This window comes from Myotis myotis, unplaced genomic scaffold, assembly GCF_014108235.1.
Source record: "Myotis myotis isolate mMyoMyo1 unplaced genomic scaffold, mMyoMyo1.p scaffold_m19_p_16, whole genome shotgun sequence".
Taxonomy (NCBI): domain Eukaryota; kingdom Metazoa; phylum Chordata; class Mammalia; order Chiroptera; family Vespertilionidae; genus Myotis; species Myotis myotis.
In genome coordinates this window covers 52,144,464-52,166,770 of record NW_023416320.1, presented here as the reverse complement: position 1 = coordinate 52,166,770, position 22,307 = coordinate 52,144,464, and the positions used below count along the sequence as shown (strand labels likewise).

Genomic DNA, 22,307 nt, shown 5'->3' with positions numbered 1-22,307 from the left:
GGGGTAGGGATGGAGGTCTGTTCAAGAGCACCTCCCCATCCTCCCTCCCCCCCCTCCCCCCCGGGCCCTGTCGCCTCCAAAGCGCGTGCAGTGCAGGCTCCCCCCAGCATCCCCTTAGACGCGCGTGCTCGGCCGTGGGCGTCCTACTGTGCCTGTGTGTGTGTGTGTGTGTGTGTGTGTGTGTGTGTACGTGTGCGCGCACAGATGTGGGTGTGTGTTCAGATGTGTGTGCGCGTGCGCCTGGCTGTGTGGGCTGCCGTGCAGATCTGTGTGTGTCTGTGTGTGAGATGTGCGTGCTCGCGTGCGTGCAGCTGTATGTGTGCCCGCGCCAGGCAGTGTGCGCGCGCGCCCCCGCCCGCCGGCGCCGCGGACCCGCGGGAAGGCAGGGGGCGGAGCTATGCAGATGGAGGAACGTTCCGGGGGACGCGCGCCGCGGAGGCCCTTCCGCAGGAGCCCAGCCGGAGGCGGCGGGGCCGGCGCACGCGGGGCAGGCGCGGGCGGGACGCGGCGCGGGGCCGGGCCGGGCACTCGGCAGCGATGGTGACCGCGGGCCGCCGCTGACCTGCCTGCGTGGCTCGGGCTGCCGAGCGCGGCCCAGCCCGGCGGCGGCCGAGAACCCGCGGGCTCTTCCCACCGGGACTTCGGAAGGAAACGGAGGGAAAGGGGGCCGCGCCGGGAGCTCGCGCGTCCCTGGAGCGCGGTCCACTATGATCCTCCTCGCCCTGGGCGCTGGAAGGCGGCTGGACGTCCTGCATCCCTCGGGGACGGTTTTCTTGCAAACCTTGCTGTGGATTGTATGTGCTGCCGTCTGCGGAGCGGAGCAGTATTTCAATGTGGAGGTAAGGACCAGGCGGCCGCCTTCCCGGCTGGGCCGCTCCTGACACGCTGGAGTCCCCGGGTGCTGGCTGCCCAGATCCGCTGGGTCTGCACGGCGTCCCCTCCAGCCAGGCAGACCTAGTTGCGCTTCTCCATCTCGGTGATGGATTCGCGCAGACCAAGTCCGTTATCCCCGCGGCACAAAGGATGCTTTGAGCGGTGCGTCCCGCTGCCACCGGGAGAGGCTGTCGCGGGCTCAGGGAGGCAGCTCAGCTCCAGGTCAGGGTGAACCAACCGCTCAGGACGCAGGACGCAGGACCAGGACGGGCGTCTGGCATGCCGGCCGCCTGGGCATTGTTCCGGGAAGGGAACCTTTCCCGTCCGAGTCTAACAAAGGAGGTTAGCATCACATCCGAGGGCAGGGGGACACTTGCTCTGGGTAATTGCGCCGCTTTGTGACAAAACACTTGACCAGACGGAGGCGTTTTCTGTTTAGACCTAAGTTAATGCCGGGGACCTGGAGCTGGAGACACGGAGGACGTGGCATGGGCCCGTTTTGTGTGTCCTCCTCCCCTCCCCCGCCTAGAACATCAACGTGGCCCAATGGAATAGTTGTGAGGTGTGTTTTTAATTTGATTTCACACTCCTCTGGCAAAACAGCCAGGTTTTGGACTGTCCTGGGCTTTGCCTGGACAGCGCTGGAATCACAGACCCAAAGCCCGAGGGCACTTAGGGGCAAGGACTTAGACCTCTGCCGAAGTGGCCTGCTGGCCGGCACTGGCACCGAAGCCGCTGGAAGCTGGTGTCCGCCTGGGCTCCGTAGGCTCACCGTGCACAGGATGGAGAAGCAGCGAGAGGGTCTCACAGAAAATGCTGCGGTTCACTGGGCCTGCCTCCTGACATCTCAGGAGAATTAGGAAGGAGTCTGAAGGATCCTGGCATGTTTTTTCTTATGCTGCTGACCCTTCCAAGCTCATGGCCACTTTGTTGGGCGTGTGTTTGCACAATAGCAGGACCTGTTGCACAGCATTTGAACAGTTTCCCTGAACAGACTGACGTGCAAAGTGCCCGAGTCCAGGTGCGAGGGCACGTGCTGCCGGTACTTCCTCTGGGTTTCTGGAAACCATGCTCAGGGCGGCGCAGTAAGTGTGGGTGGTAGAGAAACAGTATTTGAAAAAGTAACAACTATTATTGAATGAGTGAAAGAAGTTTACAGATGTTAAGGATGATGATATTATGCAAAAACCCCAACTTGAAAACCAAGGAGGGTGAACCCTTTGAAAAATACCACTTTGTTTTTCTGGATCGGAAGAGAGATGGGAAGTGCTGAGTGTCAGACGGTTCATGATGGCAAATGCAAACTTAGGGAGTTACATGCCACGGATGGAGGCTCGGGGCAAATTTAAATCAGGAGGCCATGTGGCTGAGAGGAGGATGGAGTGAGTGCATGGGCTGGAGGAAGAAGGTGGCAGGCTGTCAGGTACAGTCTTATAAGCAGCTGGTGCTGGGGGGGGATGGGGGTGGGTGGGGCGCGGGAGGTCTGCAGCAGGGAGGCCTGCTGGCAGACATCCTTGGGGGTAGCATCAGTGTTTTCATGATGAATAATTTCCCTTTTGAGGCTAAACATTCATTTGATTGTATCTCTTCATAGTTGGAATCCCTCAGTCAGTGCAGATATTATTATGCAAGAAAAAGTTATGCTTTTACAAAAAATATTTTTAAATTTCCATTATATCTTCTCTTTTTTCAAGATATATGGAGGAGTGGTTTATGGAAAAAATAGGTATTTTCCCATTTTTAGAGCTTTTAAGTTATTCCACCCATATTTACTATACTATGCAAAGGCTTAATTATTGAAAGATTAGAAGTGAGTGTCCTCTGAAATGTAGAAAGCTTTTCTAATGGAGATTTGTGATGATTTAGAGATTGTCTCTCATGATTTGTGTTTTCCCCAAGCAGTTTTCTTCACAGCGCTCGGGCATGGCCTTCCTTGGGGTTAGGATAGTGAAGGGTAACGGCTCCCTTTCCAGTCCTGAGTGTGGCCGCTGGTTGGGTCAGCCCCTGGAGAGACTGGCAGGCGGAGAGGGTCCAAAGGGAGTGTCTGCCCTCTGCCTGGCACTTTTATTAGCTGCTTCTTGCAGCAGGAAACCCTGATGGGAGACAGGCCCTTGCGTCTTCTTTAGAGCGGGCACAGCTGGTGCTCCTCCTGCTCCAGTACGAAGCGGGCCAGGCTTCCTGTGGGCGACGGTCAAGGGGGGCCTGCGTGAACAGGTGGTGTCCTCAGTGTGGAGCTCTGAGCACCGCGTCCTGGGAGCACCCCGTCCTGGGCGCACCCCGTCCTGGGCTCACCCCATCCTGAGAGCACCCAGTCCTGGGAGCACCCCGTCCTGGGCGCACCCCGTCCTGGGAGCACCCAGTCCTGGGAGCACCCCGTCCTGGGCGCACCCCGTCCTGGGAGCACCCCGTCCTGGGCGCACCCCGTCCTGGGCGCACCCAGGCTGCAGGTGGAGGGAGCTCTGGGAGAGCCTCCGGGCTCACTGAGATTGCAGTGCTCTCTTCCTCAGCAGCATCGCCAGGCGGGAACCCCATCCCAAGTTAAGGTTTGAAGTCTCTCCTTTTCTCCTGGAGGTGGGAGGGTGGGTGGAGGCATTCATGCTAACTCTTTCCAGTCTGGTTTCTAAGAGCACCAACACGGGAAATTGTCAGTCTCAGAGCCAGAGGTGTGTGTCATGGGTGGAGGAAGCCTGGTCCGGGAGAGAGCGTGCACACTGGTTGGTTGTTTTTGTTTTTAAGAAGCACACGGGGATGCGTGCAGCTGAGGTGGGTCAGGCGGGGGACATGCAGTTGGGCCCTCTCTCTGCGGGGAGCCGGCGCCCGCCCTGGGCCATCTTCTCGGTGTGCGTGTTCAAAGGTTGGCCTGGGGTCTGGTCCACCTCGGGGCCGCCGCTGCGGAGGACTTCGCAGGGCACAGGGTGTGTCGCTGGCATGACCGGGGCAGGCGGTGCCGGTCACTGCGGGTGACAGCCTGTGGGCACAGGGCCCCGATGTAAGCTCCGAAAGGTCATTTTGTCGCCAGAAAACTTTCCTTGTCTTCGCGGGACTCCGGATCCGGGTGGTTTTGTTTTGGTTTTACGCTGCAGACCTTTTCGTGGTGAGATTTGAATAGTTTGTGATGCTACTAACTTTCACCAACTTGACAGCTTATCAAATGTTAAATAATTGAGCAACATATTTTTATTGTTTTTATAAAACAATAGCACACATTTCTAATGCGGAAATTATTTGAAGCCAATTTAACGTAAAATCAAAACGTAATTGTCTGGTGCACTTATCAAGGCATAGGAGAGACTGGCAGGCGGAGAGGGTCCAAAGAGAGTGTCTGCCCTCTGCCTGGCACTTTTATTGTGACAAAAATATTAATAAAGGAAAGATGATTTTGTTGTTTTTAATTAAAGAGAGAAGAGAGATTCTGGATTTCAAAAGGATATTTTATGACAAATGCTATGAATCTTGAGTGCAACTATTTCCTCTGCTTTTCCTGCTTCGTGTTCCTTTAACTGCGTTAGGGCTCACTCACTCCTGTCGGGCCTAGGTCCGGCCGAGCAGCCTTTGCTGGGAGGAGCTCTGCTGCTGGAAACTGGGTGGTGAGGCATAGAGAGCGACTCTGTCCTGCGGGTTTAACATGGCATGTGTTGGCCACTGGTTTCAGATCCGCTGTCTCCTCCTCATGTCAGTGAGCAGCGTTATTCGGTCGTGGAAGGATGGTGTCCGCACGGCCGGGTTGGCCTTGAGTAGGGACTCTCCCTGCGCCCACTGTGTCTGCTGGCCAGGGCCCTCAGAATGTCAGAGGCCAGAGACATGACCAGGAGACCAGGAGGCTCTGTGGCCCTCCGCCCTCCGCGGCTCCTGCAGGTCGCCCTCTACCTGCCGGGCTGTCCAGAGCTGCCTGTTAGGACACACCAGTGCGGGCATGCGTGAGGCCCTGCAGGTCAGCCCATGCCAGCCAGCCAGGCTGCCTCCTGCCCGTGAGGACCCACAGCCAAGAACCTGGCCGCACCGCTGGGCTCTCTCAGCCTCTCTCCTGCCACAGAGGTTAGGGTTGGGTTCAGTAACAGCTTTTTCTTTTTTTTCCCTTAACCTCTGGAGTCAGGTTGAAAACAACAAATGTAAAGTTTTTATTTTCTCTTACTCATGCTCTTTCAGGTTATTAACAAGAAAATTGTGATGCATTTGCTCGTTGGCATAGTTCTTCTCGCTAAGGTTGGATTGATCAGTTATTTTATATACATGTTTTTCACAGCCCACTCCAAGCGTTACCTTTTCAGAATATTTGATAAATGACCAATTGCAATGATTTCAGAACCAAAAAGGAGCCATTAAACATTTGAATAATTAATTAAATTTATTCAGTGTCAGAAGAGTAAGATTTCTTTTTTATGCTCCTTCAGTATGTAGATTTCGAGTTGAGAAAGTAATTTTTCATGTTACTCTCCATCACCATATATTTTAAGTGTCTGTGAATGAGCAATAGCCATTGCATTTCTCATTTTGGAGAAGTGTAGGGATTAAGAGCATAATTTTGGCACCACATTGCTGGGTTCTACTCTCAGCCCTTCAACTTACAAGTACATTATTAAGTCAACAAGGACAATTTAATCTCTGTGGACCTCGGTCTGCACATCTATGAAATGGATCCTAGCAGTATCTGCCTTCTAAGGTTGCTTTTATGATTTATGTCACATTAAATAGATGGGTGGATGGCTAGAGAGATACATAGATGTATAAAAAATAGATGATAGATAGATAAGAACATGCCTTCACATGATTAAACACAATACTTTTTCATTATGATTATCATTAATAAAAAATAAATGGTGATTCAAAGGTAATTGGCATGATAGTATTTAATTACACAAAAGTCTATCAGGTTAGGACATACCACCTGGTTTAGGAAGATTTTCTTTTCATGCTTTTTTAATTTTGAAAAGTGTATTCTACTGAAAGTCAACCAAGCCAATACCAGTACATTTTCTTCCCATGGGTTTTTCTTAGACAGTTTGGATCAGCAACGTGATTTTCACATTTTGTCTTGTCATCTGCGACTATCATAGAATGTTAAGTTCAGCTCACACCTTCTTTTGCAAGATTGAGTTTGCTGAAATCTGTTCATTTTTCCTAAAACCGTGGAAGATAAATAGGCCTTTATGAGGTGAAGGCTTGTTTATTTTCACTGGCTCGAGGTCCACATGCCTCCGGCCCACAGGGTAGGGTTCCATGTGTTCCTTAGAGCTCTGGATTAGACCCCAAATCCAGAGCATAAGAGTCTTTTTATATTCAATTGCTAGAGGAAGGAGGCGGCTGAGCAAATAGGTATCAACGTCTCTTCTTATTGTGGAGAAGTGTAGGGATTAAGAGCACAATTTGACAATGAATTTGTTTGAAAACACAACACACTTGACCATGTCCCCTTGGAATAGAGGGTACTGAGCGGTGTGGTGTCCGGGTTGGACCCAGGACAGGGTGTGGGCCTAACCTCGGTTCTGGGCTCACATGGCTTTGATCTTGGAGAGCCATTTCGTCACTGCTTCTATATGTAAACATGAGGACTCAGCTAAGCCGTCTCGGTGGCCATTCCAAACTTGAAATTCTGTTCTGTTTAGCCTCTAGGCTGTAGTTTGAATAGTGGAAGGGGAAATACACCCGTTTACTCTGTAAGTCTTGGGGCCGCTGGGTCACAGAGGCGGGTGGAGAGGTGCTTCGGAAATGCACATAGTGACGTGCAGACTGTTTGGCTTCCAGCTAAGGTTTGTCATCATCCGTGGCAACGTGGGGTGCGTTGTGTTGGAAATAATCCTGGCCTTCTGAGGAGTCAAAACACCGACAGCAAATTATATGTAATTTTAAAATCAGTTTTTGGCCGAGGTAGGCAACTTAAAAATTTAATGTTAAAAACGTGGCTTGATATTAGTTTGAAAAAAATACACCATTTCTAAGTGGAACTTCAATCATAAAAAGGCAAATTGGAATAAGAGCAAAATCTGGTTTTTGGGGGAATATGAAGGGTCTTGACATTCAAATCCATCCGCCTGCCTGTCTGTCCACCGGCCGGAACGTGTGTTTCCCGGCGATGCGTGCGCTCTGCCGTCCCCGCCGCCCTTGTGGAGAGGGATTTTGGCACGTGGCTCTTGGAGGGTTATTTCTGTGCTTTACAACACTTTTGATTTTGAATGTGAAAAATCAGATTGCATTTGTTTTAAAAAATGTGCAGCTGATGTGAACAGCAGAAATATTTCATGCTACAAGGATGAAATGCTAAGTAACAATGTGTGGGACGCCTGCTTTCCTTTTGCCTTCCTTTGGCTTTTTCCTGGGAGAGTTATGTATAGATTTTCCTGAAACCATATGTGATTGCCCCCCGCCCCCGCACCCCTGCCGGCAGTTAGCTCTGAACGGGCGCTCTCTGTCTGTTTCACCGAGACCGTTGGCACGTGCATCCTTGGGTGTGGATCCAAGGACTGTCTCCACGAGCCACATACCAGGAGCTTAGCCAAGAGTCTCAGAGCCACGCCACCTTCCATTAAGCCAGCGATTTTCAGCCAGTGTGCCATGGCACTCGGGTGTGCAGCAGGAAATTAAAAAAATTAATTTATTGATTTGAGAGAGAGAAACATCAATCCGCTGCTCCACTCATTTATGCATCATTGGTTGGATCTTGTGTGTGCGCTGACCAGGGATCGACCCACAACCTTGGCGTATTGGGGCCACAGTGCTCTAACCCACTGAGCTACCAGCCAGAGCAAGAATTGTTAAGGCATGCAGTACCTGACTATTTAGTCAGGGGCACTGACCTCTTTTCCCTTAGATTGTCAGACAAAAAAATGACAACAGCCAACAGAACACTAGCCATTAAGTGTGAATGAATCAAAATTATGCCTACTTTTTTGTCTGATCGGCAAAAAAATATATTTTTTGGTGTGCTGCAGTGTTTTAGTAATTGGTTTGTGCCCTTCTGATGAAAAAGATTGAAAAACCCTGCAGTGAGTGACCTGAGGTGTAGAATATAAAGGAAGGCCAGGGGGCGCTCGTGAGCTGTGCACGGCTGCCAGTGGAGTGGAAGGACCTGGTTTAAAGTCAAGGACATGGGGGCAATCAGAGTCTTCAAGTGAATCCTAGCCAATCACAGAGCTTAAGAAAATCAGGGACCGCGTGGCTCATGATTGAAGATGTGAGCTGGGTTTGCTGAGAGCCACTCAACAGCGCTGATTGCATATTTGATGAACTGGGAGGAAACTAGCATGTCTTGGCCATGGCCCTGTGAGGAGGACTGTCGGCCACCCGCCATGCCCCCGCCTTGGGTGTGGTCAGCACCTACACTATAGTGCCCGAGTTTCCTGAATTCTTATTTCAGCTACAAGGCTGCATCGGTCACAGGTGGGATACATTTAATTTGATCCTGCCTTTTATATTGCGTATAGCAAACATTCCATTTCCAAAGCATTTGAGATGAAAGTTATATCCTTCATGTTTACCATACGACTCTATTGGATAAATATTTTTTAACAAAAGCAGATATTAAAACATAGGCTTTACCTATTTCTCTCTATAAAAATATATAAGAAATGAGCCACAAAAATGGGAGCAGTGTTTTTTCTTCTTTGATGGGAGCCTTGCTGATTATTATGATCCAATGGAGGTCAGGGCCTGAGAAGAGGCCATGACAATGCAGTGGGGGTGCCAACCTTACGATACTGTCCCCCACCAGCACCTCCCTGTTCTGTTAGAGCTTTTAAATCTAGTTGGTTTGGGGAGCAGAGGTGGGTGAGGTGAGCCCATCCCTGCAGACACACGCTCTTGGGAGAGATGGCCTCAGAGTGAGGTTCAGCTGACAGACGCCCCACGGCCTCCCCAGGGAGTGGGGGTGCAGGGCAGGCTTCTTGGTGCCTCAGTTAAGGGGCAGCGCCGTCCCTTTTCTGGGGAAGCTGGGTGTGGGTTGAAACGTGGTCTCCTGCCCCGATTGCATGCACCTGAGGTGATGCCAGTGGCATGCTGCCCGCACTCAGAGCCTGTGAGGTGTCAGTGGGCACTGTTTCCACGGGAGCTTTCCACACTGGACACTCTACACATGTTAACAGGTCCCCTTGCTTGTAGGGATTAGCTCCTTGGGCTTGTGTGAGGCTCTCATGTCCCTGACTTGTCCGTTTTCACACCATTGCCCGCAGCTCCCGCTCACTGTCCCACTGCCTCTCCCTTGGGCTCAGGTCCACTGCAGACAAGGCTTAGAAAGCGGGTGGCTGTCACCTGCAGCCACCCCACCCCCTCCTTCATTGGGAATAAAGTAGAATAGGCTCATTACTCCCAGAACCCAGTATGTGTGCAATGATTTGCATGAGATTGAGGACAAAGCCGCAGAAATCCCCTCCGAGGTACAGAAAACACTGGTGTGGAAGGAGGGGCCGTGAATATCGCAACAGCTCAGGTTCAGTGACCCTGTGTTTGCTCCATCAAGATCCCCACAGCTTCCTCTGCAGCCTCGCTGGTCTTGACCTTTCACGCGTGGATTGTGAGTGGTACGGGCTGAGCGGCACAGTGGGATGGTGACAGCATCTCCTGAAGGCAGCCCGGGGCCTCCTCCAGGGATGACTGCTGGGCAGAAACGTTCCGTGCCAGCACCACTGTCTATCAGAAAGTGTCCAAACGACCCTCCAAACGGGAGCACCTGGGGTTGACCTCAACAGCCTGCTCGGTGCCGGTAGAGGCCACGGTAATCAGGTCCACGTTTGCCGCGCACCTCGGAGATCATCAGTCACAGCTCGTGCAGTCGGTGGGCTATCCCTGCTGCTTCTCTGAGTCTGAGGCACAGAGAGGGTAGGAATTGCCGAGACCTACGGGAGCAGCTCAGCGTCACTGCTGCTGGCGGCTGCGCAGCCCAGGCTCCCGCCCAGGATTCCGGGTGAGAATCGACATCCAGGTTCCAGAGGACAGTGATCGGCTCCATGACTGTCTTTCTGTTGCACGTGGAAAAGGGGCGCCACTGTGCACAGTGCCCTGCTGCCTGCCCTGCAGGCTTGCCTGGCAACAGCTGAGTAGGCGCTGAGGGTTCAGTTGTTGATTCTGAACCAACTCTTGGCTGATCAGGGTGGTTTAGTGATGTTTCACTCATTAGAAAAATTGGTAATCCAGGTGAAATGACGTAGGGTATTAAATCTTGAATTACATATACTGTTGAATTACATACACTATTATGTCATCTTGAATTACATGTTATCCACTCACAAGCATTACTCCTTTGTTCAAAAACTGAGACATGGAAGATATTGAAAAAGACTCAAGTTGAACTTTTAAGACATCAAAACGACAGTATGTGAGATTAAAGATGCACTGGAAATTTAAGCAGATTTCACATTACTAAAGGAAGAAAGAGTGAACTTGAAGTCAGCAGTGGAAGTTATTCAGAGTGAAACAGAAAAAAGGACATTTAAAAAGTGAACAAATCGTCAGTGATGCCTGGGACGGCTTTACGTGGCCAATGATGTGTAACTGGAGTCCCTGCCAGGAGGTGCAGGGAGAGTGTTTGAAGGTAAAATGAATAAAGCGTTTCCTATTTTGGTGGAAAATACGTAAACTCATATATCCAAGAAGCTCATGGTTCTCAAGCACAAGACTCATGAATAAAATGACACCATAATCAGATTGGTCAGCTGAATGACAAGGAGAAAATATTGAGAGAGAGAGAGAGAGAGAGAGAGAGAGAGAGAGAGAGAGAGAGACTTTACATATAGAGGAAAAACAAAAATGACAGATTTCTTATCAGAAATAATGCAAACAAGAAGACACCAGAGGAACATCTTGAAAATGCCAAAAGAAAAAAATACTGTCAACTTGGTATTTTATATTCAGTGAAAGTATCTTTCAAAAATGAAGGAAAAGTAAAGACTTTTCCAGGCTCACAGAAGCTGAAAGCCTTCCTCCCCAGTCACAGGCAGGACATGAAATGTTAAATGCAGTCCAAAACCTGGAGACAGCCAGAGGCCCACCACATGCACACAACAACCCCCAGTGACATTCGGCTTAGTCACCATACATGGCACAGCATGAATGAATCTCAAAATCACTAAGTGAGTGGAGGCAGACCAAAGGTGCATGTCCTTGAGATTCCATTTATATGAAACAAGAGGCCCGGTGCACGAATTCGTGCACCAGTGGGGTCCCTTGGCCTGGCCTGCAGGATCAGGCCAAAACTGACTCTCCAACATCCCCTGAGGGGTCTCAGATTGCCAGAGGGTGCAGGCCAGGCAGAGGGACCACATTGGTGCACGATCGGGGCCAGGGAGGGATGTGGGAGGTTGGCCAGCTGAGGAGGGATCCTGGGAGGGCACCAGGGCATGTCTGGCCCATTTTGCTCAGTCCCCATTGGCTGGACCCCAGCAGCAAGCTAACCTACTGGTCGGAGTGTCTGCCCCCTGGTGGTCAGAGCATGTCATAGCTCTGATGGTTCAGTGGCCTTAGCATATTAATAGCATACTAGAGGCCTGGTGCACAAAAATTTGGGCACTCGGGGGGGGGGGGTTTGTCCCTCAGCCCGGCCTGTGCCCTCTTGCAGTCTGGGACCCCTCAGGAGATGACTACCTGCTGGCTTAGGCCTGCTCCCCGGGGGATTGGGCCTAAGCTGGCAATCAGACATCCCTCTGGCAACCTGGCAGCCCTCAGGGGATGTCCACTTTCCAGCGGGGAGCAGGCTTAAGCTGCAGTCGGGCATCCTTAGAGCTGCCGAGGAGGCGGGAGAGACTCCCACCACCACCGCTGTACTGGCAGCCGTCAGCCTGGCTTGTGGCTGAGCAGAGCTCCCCCTGTGGGAGCGCACTGACCACCAGGGGCAGCTCCTGCATTGAGCATCTGCCCCCTGGTGGTCAGTGTGTGTCATAGTGACCAGTCATTCCCAGTCTTTCTGCTGTTAAGGTCAATTTCCATATTACCCTTTTATTATATAGGATAGAGGCCTGGTGCATGGGTGGGGGCCAGCTGGTTTGCCCTGAAGGGTATCCCGGATCAGGGTGGGGGTCCCCACTGGGGTTCCTGGCCAGCCTGGATGAGGGGCTGATGGCTGTTTGCAGGCTGGTCACACCCCCTTCAGGATGGGGGTTCCCACTGGGGTGTCTGGCCAGTCTGGGTGAGGGGCTGAGGGCTGTTTTCAGGCTGGCCAAGCCCCCCGGCGACGGAAGCTCCTAGCCTTTCCTTTATTTATTTTTTTAATTCTGGGATTTATTTACCTTCTATAATTGAAACTTTGTTGCCTTCAGTGGAGCTCAGAGCCCTGCGGTGGGAAGCTTGGCTTCCTACTTGCTCCAGCTCCGTGGCCACGGCCTGCTGAAAGCAGGTATCTGGGGTTTATTTATCTTCTATAATTGAAACTTTGTTGCCTTCAGTGGAGCTCAGAGCCGGCCAGGAAGCTTGGCTTTCTCCATCACTGTAGCAACCAAGCCTCTTGCTTGCTCCAGCTCCGTGGCTGCCAGCTGCCATCTTGGTTGAGTTAATTTGCATATAGTCTCTCTGATTGGCTGGTGGGCGTGGCTTGAGGCATAGCAAAGGTACGGTCAATTTGCATGTTTGTCTTTTATTAGATTAGATTACACTTTGATTTGTTGAATGGATGACAAGACGACTGGACACGTAGTGTATTAGGCTTTTATTATATAGGATGATAGTAAACCAACACTAATCTGTAGCAAGAAGAGCAGGTCAGTGCTGGCCTGGGATTGAGCGGGCAGGAGCGAATGGTGACAGCGGCTGGAGCTGGCTGGTAGGTGGGGATGGTCTCAGCGTGCCTGCCGAAGCTTATCGATAGTGCATTGAAAATGCCTTCTAGCTCTCAGCCCAGAGTACCCGACCTGAGGAACCGTTCGGATAAGGACTGGGGGGGAGCTGGTTGAGGTGGGAGAGAAGTTGCAATCTGCCTTCTCAGTGTTGGGAGGATTGGGCGTGGTGCTGCACTCCTCTGGACTGCTCCTTTGGGCTGTGTGTGGCCTGGCACTGACCACGCCTGCAGGAAGACCACTGCAGTGTGCACTTCCAGCTCACCTCCCTTCGCTCGGCTCTCGCTGCATTCCCGCCCTTCCTGACATGTCCTTCCTGTGTGTCCAGGGCCCAGCATTTCCTCCCATCCCCCAAGTGTCTGGCACTGCCCACCACTGGGTCTTCATGTTGGGAGAGTGGGCACCATGGCCCACTTTCAGCCCCGCTTCCAGTCTCCCTCCCTGCGAGGTGCATCCTCAACATGTCCATGCGTGTGGCCTCTCCCAAGGCGCTGCACCTCTCCCAAGCCTGTGTCTGGTCCCTGTCACAGGGCCTCTCGTGCTCAGACACCTCCCTCTCCAGCCTCTGCCCCCTGGGACGCGGCCTGACTGTCCTCCGACCAAGGCTCCTGCGCAGGCCTGGAATGAACGAGTGCTCTGTGGTGTACATCCATGTCCATGTATAGGACTACATTTAAATCTGGGGAACTTTCAAAATATTTATTTAGAAATTCATTTAAAAATAATAATAATTATCTTAACGTAGATAACATTTTTATGAAAGTAAATAATATTAAAAGTATTAAAAAGAAGACATTGGCCTAAGCCAGTTTTTCTTCAGTCTTGGGTTTGATTCCCGGCCAAGGGAACATACTTCAGTTGCAGGTTTGATCCACAGCCCTTGCATGCGGGAGGCAACTAGACCATGTGTCTCTCTTCCATCAGTGTTTCTCTCTTTCTCTCTCCCCTTCCTCCCTCCCTTCCACTCTCTCTAAAGATCAATGGAAAAAATATCCTCAGGTGGGATTAAAAGAAAGACATTGTTTTACATTTTTCAAATATTTTAAATGTCAGGCTTAAAAAAGATATCTCAATTCTCATATTTGTTTCTGCATTCACACTTGAATATTATAAACCAGAGATCCTCTCAGTTGCAAGCAAATGAGAAAGAGAATTCAATATCATTATATTATAATAGCTTTAACCTAGTCCAGTGGTCGGCATACTGCGGCTCAGCAAACCGCGGCTTGCGAGCCACATGTGGCTCTTTGGCCCCTTGAGTGTGGCTCTTCCACAAAATACTGGCTCTTCCACAAAATACCGACTGCTGTGCATGGGCCACGAAGTTTCAATTGCACTTTACGTGTGCGCCCGCACATGGTATTTTGTGGAAGAGCCATGCTCAAGGGGCCAAAGAGCCGCATGTGGCTCGCAAGCCGCGGTTTGCCAACCATGGACCTAGTCGATGTGTCAGAGAGCTCTGGGACCCCCAGAAGTTCCTGGACCAAGCTGTGAGAAGCAGAGTTCTAGCAGCCACACTGTTTCCCATTTTCTCTTGAATATACCAAGGTCCATCCCCTGAGAGTCCTCCACGTGCTCCTGCCATCATTTCTGGCCCCTTCTCACTCCCACGGGCCCAGCCAACAGCCGGCCTCAGGCCCCGCCCCCACCCATCCAGGAGCCCAGGAAGCCTCTGTAATAACCTTCTCTGCTCTTCTTCAAAGCCCTTCACAGTCATGGTCACGGGTGCTTTATCTCGCCTCCAAGCAGATGCTGGCGGTGCTCGGAGCCCAGCAGCTTGCTCGTGGAGGGACGGGACATCCACGAAGCCTCCTTCGCGGCCAGGACTCCGCGCAGGACACAGCCAGGCATCGACTTCTTTTGAGTCTCCTTGCCTGTCAATTTTTTGTTTGTTTTTAATATATTTTTATTGATTTCAGAGAAGAAGGGACAGGGAGAGAGGTAGAAACATCAATGATGAGAGAGAATCATGGATCGGCTGCCGCTTGCAAGCCCCTTAACTGGCGATGGAGCCCACAACCCGGCATGGGAATGGAACCGTGATCTCCTAGTTCGTAGGTTGATACTCAATCACTGAGCCACACCAGCCAGGCAGTTTTAAAAAATGTTTTTATTGATTTTCAGAGAGAGAGGAAGGGAGAGAGAGATAGAAACACCATCCATCAGCTGCCTCCTGCACCCCCCTACTGGGGATCGAGCGGGAAACACTGGAGTGTGCCCTGACCGGATCAAACTGGTGCCCCTTGGCTACGGGTCTGCGCTCCACTGCTGAGCTACACAGGCCGGGCGGGCGCGCCTCTCCCCTTTGATCTTCCTGTCTTCTGGAGCCGTGGGGCCCAAAGTTGCGTCCGCGGGGGGAGAAATGGAAGGGATTTAATTAATGCTTTTTCTCTCTGCCTGGAGCATACGGTTGCACTTGGTATCCTGTGTCAGAGTACATTGACTGAGTGTGAAAATAATCTGTTGTAGAAGGTTTGTGTAGTAGGTTCATACCTGTCTCTCTGCCGACTACGACTTTGTGCTGGGACAGCGTCCAGGAGGCCGGTCAGCGGTGCGCCGCCGCGGAACGGAGCGGCAGGGGCGCCGAGAGGGGAGTTACGTGCACGGTGCGAGTTTCTGGTTTACTCTTTGCTTCAGTGACTCTATTAAAATCATTTAACTTCTAATCATCAATAGTTGTATTATCTGCGTGATGAACGGTTAGCCAGTGAATAGCTTGGACCTGTGGAATTTTCTGGGCCCCTCCCACATGCTCCGTCAGTGTTTCTGTGTAAACACCCATTGTCTGTTTTCCTTCACGGAGGGCACGTCGATACGATACCTCCTGGCTGGGAAGGAAAACTGGTACAATTGGTACTTTCTCAGAGGCTGTATCAGAACTCCCTGGGAAAATAACCTCTTCAAGTCCAATAATGACACTCGAAGTTCTTACTGTTAATAAGCGGCAACGCCCCATTTGCAGCAGGAAGCAAGACAATTTTCCTTGTATTTCATTGGATCTCTTAACTCACTTCTACGCCTCTCTGGGGCACACAGATGATGAAAACATTGATATGCTGTCCACCTTGCACCATGAGCATATAAAACCCTACGCGTGAATAGTCATCGAATACTTTCGATTTCTTCTAAGTAATTTCTGTTTAAACCGGATCGTGGTGAGTGGTCTGGCAGGCACCGCATGGGAGGCCTGGCAGGGACTGGCTCAGGTGTGAGGTTGGGTGGTGCCTCTGGCGCCTGCTCTGGGACCAGCAGGCCGGGACAGGGAGGACACAGGGCTTTCCTGGCTGTGGCTGAAAAGCGCAGGCGGCCAGCCAGGCCTGAGAGCAGAAGCCCCGCCCCCCCCGCCCCCCCCCCACCCCGTGTGTTTCAGGGAAAGTAGGGATGGGGATGGCGAAACAGTGCACCTCGGGTGAGGACCATCATTTGCCAAAGTGTGTAGGTTCCATTCTTTTTAAATGGTTTTCTTCTTGTTACTTGAGTTACTCCCAGAAATTTTCTAGACAGATAGACACACACACATTCTCTCTATCTCTGTCTCTATCTCTGTCTCTATCTCTATCTCTATCTCTATCTCTATCTCTATCTCTATCTCTATCTCTATCTCTATCATCTCTGTCTCTATCTCTATCTCTGTCTCTATCTCTATCTCTATCTCTATCTCTATCTCTATCTCTATCTCTATCTCTATCATCTCTGTCTCTATCTCTATCTCTGTCTCTATCTCTATCTCTATCTCTATCTCTATCTCTGTCTCTGTCTCTGTCTCTATCTCTATCTCTATCTCTATCTCTATCTCTATCTCTATCTCTATCATCTCTGTCTCTATCTCTATCTCTATCTCTATCTCTATCTCTATCTCTATCTCTATCTCTATCTCTCTTTCTCACTCAAAATTCACTTCTTCCTTCTGTGGAAGCACATTACTTAAAATGTTCTATACATTTCTTAACACTATTCTGGAGAACTTTTCATGCAGAAAAATAGGACATATAAGACAGCCTTACACTGCCATGGCAACTCATGACTTATGTGGGGATTTATTTAACTGCAACCTAATTGCTGACAGGCAGGCTGTTCCCAAGGCTGTTTCTATGACAAACAGCCCTGCCTTTGCCTACTTCAGGTGTGTGAACCTCGCTAACGATGTTTCTGGAGTGGGGTTGCTGGATTAAGGGCTGTTTTTATTTATAATTCTGGGGGAGTCTGCCAAATTACTGTCCCCCAAATATGTCGATTTAGTATTTACCCTTGGTGCTTGAGTGTGGTTGATTCCGCACCCTCCTGGTACTTTTAATTTGTTTATTAACATGAGTGAAACACTAATTTTATACAAATTCAAAGTAATGTCAATATGTGTCATTCTCACAATATTTTAATACATTCACGTCTCTTTATTGCAAGAACTTCCTTTTCCTGTCTTTATTTTGTTTTCTCTTTCTTACTGACTTATAATAGTTTTATTAGGTGTTAACAAAATTGACCCATTCTTTGTCATGCATAATAAAATGATTTATTGATGTATTTTGATTTGGCTAATTCTTTTTATTTTTCAGGTTAGTCATTTATGGTTTCAGTTTTCTATTATGCTTCCAAAAATCCCCAGCATTTCAAAACTGTTTCTAAAATCATTTATTTATTTCTCTCTTCTTTTTAAAAAATATTTTTTATATATTTTATTGATTTTTTACAGAGAGGAAGGGAGAGGGATAGAGAATTAGAAACATCGATCAGCTGCCTCCTGCACACCTCCTACTGGAGATGTGCCTGCAACCCAGGTACATGGCCTTGACTGGAATCAAACCCGGGACCCTTCAGTCCGCAGGCCGACGCTCTATCCACTGAGCCAAACCGGGCAGGGCGTCTCTTCTTCTTCTTTTTTTTTTTTTTTAACTTAAATCTTTAATTTATGTAAAATGCTTCCAATACAGCCACTGACATTGGAATCCACTTATTTCCCCCAAACTGACTCCCAGGAGCGTCCAGCGGATGCCGAGCAGCCCTGCCCCTGCCCTGAGGCCTTGTCAGAACCAACAAGGTGAAATGGCTCAGACCACTCTGCTATCATCTGAGGGACCCAAGGGGGGCAGGGCAGCTGGGGGCTTCGCTCAGCGGGCAGCCCAGGGATGCATCTCACCTGCTCTTGGCCTTGGCAACAGCACCGAGAACAGCGGGCCTGGGACGCACTCAGCCTCTGCCTCACACAGAAGCGGTCTCTCCTGCCACCTTCTTCACCAGAGCACTTGGGTTTAGGTGCATTTCCAAGGCCGGGGAGCTTGATGCGCATGCTCCTCTGAGGAGGCGGGAGAGGGTGTGCACAGAGGACGGGGGAGAGGGGTGTGCACAGAGAAGGGGGGCTAGGGGTGTGCACAGAGGAGGAGGGATAGGGGTATGCACAGAGGAGGAGGAGGGGCAGGGGTATGCACAGAAGAAGAGGGATAGGGGTGTGCACAGAGGAGGAGGAAGAGCAGGGGTGTGCACAGAGGAGGAGGAGGGGCAGGGGTGTGCACAGAGGAGGAGGGATAGGGGTGTGCACAGAGGAGGAGGAGGGGCAGGGGTATGCACAGAGGAGGAGGAGGGGCAGGGGTATGCACAGAGGAGGAGGGATAGGGGTGTGCACAGAGGAGGAGGAGGAGGGGCAGGGGTGTGCACAGAGGAGGGGCTGGGACAGTAGGACCCGGTGTTTTCTGAGGTGGTTGTCACCTGCGTGCAGACTGTTGTCACTGGTGGAGTCTCATGGAGAAGGCGTGAGACTGTCACCAAGCACAGTCTCCTCTGGGCAGCAGAGGGCGGAAATGGGAGTGAACGTGCGGAATCCGGAGCCTGCTATGAGAAAGACACAGCAACAAGGCTAAGGTGGGGTCCACGCGATCGTCTGGGCTGACACTCACTCAGGAGGTGGCAAATGAGCAACTTTTTTTTTTTCCGGAAACTTCTTCGCCTGATTTTATTGGAGATCTGACAGCCCGGACTGAGGCTGTTTTCCTTCCCTGATTCTTCCTCCCATCCTCCGGCTCAGTGCTCTGAGGTGTGTGGCTGGGACTGGCCTTCGCAGCAGGACTCACAGAAGGTTCCGGTGGCTCAGCCCAGAGCCAGGCCCCGTGGTGGAGGAGGCTGTGTGGGAAACGGGCGTCTGCTCCGCACGGAGACGGCCCCAAGCGCCTGCCTTGTCGTGTGGACTCTTGCCTACCGTTGATCCAAATGCCGTGTGAAACAATACCCATTTTAGCCATTTGATTATAGATGTGTGAATCCATTATTCATGTATTTCCTAAAGCCCGTTGAATGGGGCAAAAGGACAGAGAAAATATTAGGACGTTGGCAAATGCCTGCTAAATGCAGACTTTGACAAATTGATTTTGTCTCGAACAGTTCCCTTGCCGACCCGCTGTCCCCCAGCCAGTCCCCCAGCCAGTCCCCCAGCTCTGGGAGCTCGGAGAGAACAGCCTGTTTGCTGTGCGTCGACACGGATCTGCAATGTTACAGCCAAACACAGTCCTCCCTGTGCACATGGCGCTGCAGCCGTTGTAGAGATGCGTGTGCATACATTGAAAGAGAGCGTTCAGAGTGATTTGGGAAATAAATCCGCTTTCATGTACATCTTCAGATTTTCATCTTATTTTTGAACTTCGTAGCAAATAAGTCAGAGTGGCACTCGCAGGAGCTTAGCTGTCTTCCTGCTTCCAGAACCCGCCAGCCCCGGCTCCGGCTCTGCCCTCTGTCCTAAGGAAGGGCCTGCAGTTACAGAGCAGAGAGGCGGCCGGTGCAGGTCCGGCTCTGCCCTCTGTCCTAAGGAAGGGCCTGCAGTTACAGGGCAGAGAGGCGCCGGGTGCAGGTCCGGCTCTGCCCTCTGTCCTAAGGAAGGGCCTGCAGTTACAGGGCAGAGAGGCGCCGGGTGCAGGTCCGGCTCTGCCCTCTGACCTAAGGAAGGGCCTGCAGTTACAGAGCAGAGAGGCGGCCGGTGCGGGGTCGCAGGGCCAGCGAGGCGGAGCCAGGCCTTCCCTCAGCCCGCACTCACCTGGAAGGAGGAGCCCAGTGAGAGGTAATCCTGGTCCTCTGTAGACCTTGGTTTAAGAGGAAGGGTGGCATTGTTTTACTGCGAGGTAGAGCGAATGACTTACTACCCTTCAATGACTTATTGTCAGGCACACGTAAAGCTGCGAGTGGTGCCTCCTTCCACGTGACTCCAGTTTCCCGCCTCCTGCCTGTCAACACCCCCAGCAAAGTCATCTGTGTCTTGTTCCGGCTGCCCCACTGTGAGACCTTCTGTGCTCCCGACTGATGCCATGCCATTGGCTGGAGGAACAGTCACTCCAATTTCAGCTCTTAAAGGAACAAGCCCTGCCTTGGCCGGCTGCTCAGTGGTTAGAGTATTGCCCCGTATACCGAAGGGTCACAGGTTCGCTTCCCAGGCAGGGCACATACCCAGGTTGCTGGTTCGATCCCAGGTTGGTCGAGGCGCGTGTCGGAGGCAGCTGACTGATGTCTCTCTCTCTGTCTTCCTCCCTCCCACTCTCTAGAATCAATGAAAAGCATATCCTTGAGTCAGGATAAAACAGATGCACAGAAGCAGCAGCCTTCCTCAGCCTGGGTGCTGAGGTCATGTTTGCACTCCCCTCCCCTCCCCCTCTCCCCCCCTCCCCTCCCCCTCTCCCCCTCCTCTCTCCTGCTCTCTCCCCCCTCCCCTCCCCCCCTCTCCCCCTCCCCTCTCCTGCTCTCTGGTGAGAGCTGGGGATGAAGCTGCATCGAGGCCTGGTGATTGCTGGGTAATGTTTTCCTAGAGAAAGCGTGACTGTGGCCTTGCAGGGACACAAGCGCCAGCACTGGGATTCCCGCCCGGTTGTCTGCTGGGCTGGGTGCCTTGTTCCTGTGCGAAGTGTGGTGGCTGGTTCGCTGGACAGATAGGCCTGTTCTCCGGAGAGCCAGTGGCACGTGCTGGGCACCCGGCCTTTTCCGCGGCCTTGCTAGAGGGGAGCGATGCCAGGGTGTGACCTGCAGTCTAGCTGTGTCCATGAGGACACGCGGGAGTGATGTTGAGCCTGCGCTGGGCGTGCGCTAGGCATGGGGTGGGCAGACAGGAGGCAGCACAGGGGGGTCGCATGCGCCTGGCTCTGGGGTTCACAGCCGCCCTGGCGGACTCAGCGGCAGAGGCTGAGGAGCGGCTCCGTGGGGAGGAGGGGCTCGCACCTGTGTTCCCAGGCGCTTGGACGGTGTGGTCACCATTTGAGGAGGCCTTGCCGCCTGTCCATTTTGTCATCAATCGCCCCAGGCTGACTCATTGGACACAGCGGTGAGTTCAGGTCTCAGCCCCAGGTCCCTGGAGGTCTCGGGTCCCTGCTGTGTTGTGCGACAGGGACGTGTGGGGTACTCAGGGCTCCCCTGACTGTGGAAGGAGGGCGATGGTCAGGTCCGCTCCCGGCCCTCCCTGTCCGGCTTGTTCCCCAGAGGATCCGGCCAGGGGCCGAGGGCCGGGCAGGAGTTTGCTTACTGAAGGGTATGGAGTTGGCAGGACTTCATTGTTTGCCTCTCGGTCACAGGGACACACATGGATAAACAGCCTGAAGCGAGTTTAGTCGCTGCTTCCTGAGGAGAAGAGGCCGAGGCCAGGGACTGCCCCTGGGCAGCAGGCTGGCTGCAGACTGGGGGGCTGGTGGCCCGGATGAGCTCCTGGGGGCCCCTCTTCTCCATGGAGGTTGTCCCTGCCCTACCGCTCCAGATTCTCTGACTTTAAAATCTTAAGCTTAAAAAGAAAAAAAACACTGGGTTCATGTTGAGCAAATTTCAAACTAGACACACAGTGTTAGAAATGAGCAAAGACAATTCTGCCTATAAGCTGTCCATGTTTAAAAAGCCCAGCAGAGGTCTCGATGGTGCTCAGTGGTTAGAGCGTCGCGGGTTTGATTCCGGTCAAGGGCACGTATCTTGGTTGCAGGCTCCGTCCTGGCCCCGTTGGGGTGTGTGTGGGAGGCAACCAATCAATGTGTCTCTCTCACATGGACGTTTCTCTCCCTGTGTCTCTCCCCCTCCCTTCCACTCTTTCTAAAAAACAAATCAATGAAAAAATATCCTTGGGGGAAGATAAACAAAAAAATAAGTAAAAATCCAGCAGATCCTTTAAAATGAGTTATAATCAGGCATTGAAATCATTTTTCTAACCGTGTGCTCCCACTGTGCGTGTGTGTGAAGTGAGGGGTGAGGGGTGAGGGGTGGGCCGCAGCCGCTCCCTTCCTCCTCCTCCCTCGCTCACAGGCCTTTGCTTCCCGCACGCACGGCTGAGCGTGCTGTCACCTTTGTGCCGCGGGCCTGTGTGCGGTTGAGTGTTTTCCTAGCACACGGTACCTGGCAGGGAAGGAGGCCGCATGCCCACAGTTGGGTCCCCATTGCTTGCTATCACTTGCTGTGCGTGGAGCTGTGGGTCTTGGGGTGCCGGCCAGTCCCTGCCCCATCCCTGCCCAGGTCCCAGTGCCTGCCCTACCCAAGTCCCAGTCCCAGGAGACTGAGCCCAAAGTCCCCACAGCCTGATGGCAGCACTGACGTACCGGGAGGCTGGACCCCACCTCACACTCCCTGAGCTCCCCCTGGACAAGGAGTCCAGGGCTCGGACTGACCTGGGCAGGGCAGGGCCGGGGACCTGGGCAGGGACTGGGACCTGGGCAGGGGCGGGGCAGGGACTGGGACCTGGAC

The 22,307-nt window shown here is 52.1% G+C and overlaps 1 protein-coding gene across 2 annotated transcripts in view; it reads left to right on the top strand.

The window, feature by feature from the left end:
* Positions 1-416: 416 nt before the first annotated feature.
* The window catches only part of MMP16 (matrix metallopeptidase 16), a 161,726-nt gene continuing 139,835 nt past the window's right edge, over positions 417-22,307 (top strand). The window contains exon 1 of one of the 2 annotated variants that reach the window (XM_036337506.1): positions 417-839. In XM_036337506.1, coding sequence (XP_036193399.1) covers positions 708-839 — 132 coding nt within the window. In that variant the 5' untranslated portion in view covers positions 417-707. The remainder of the gene's footprint in view (positions 840-22,307) is intronic. The other variant, XM_036337503.1, reaches the window with a different exon arrangement.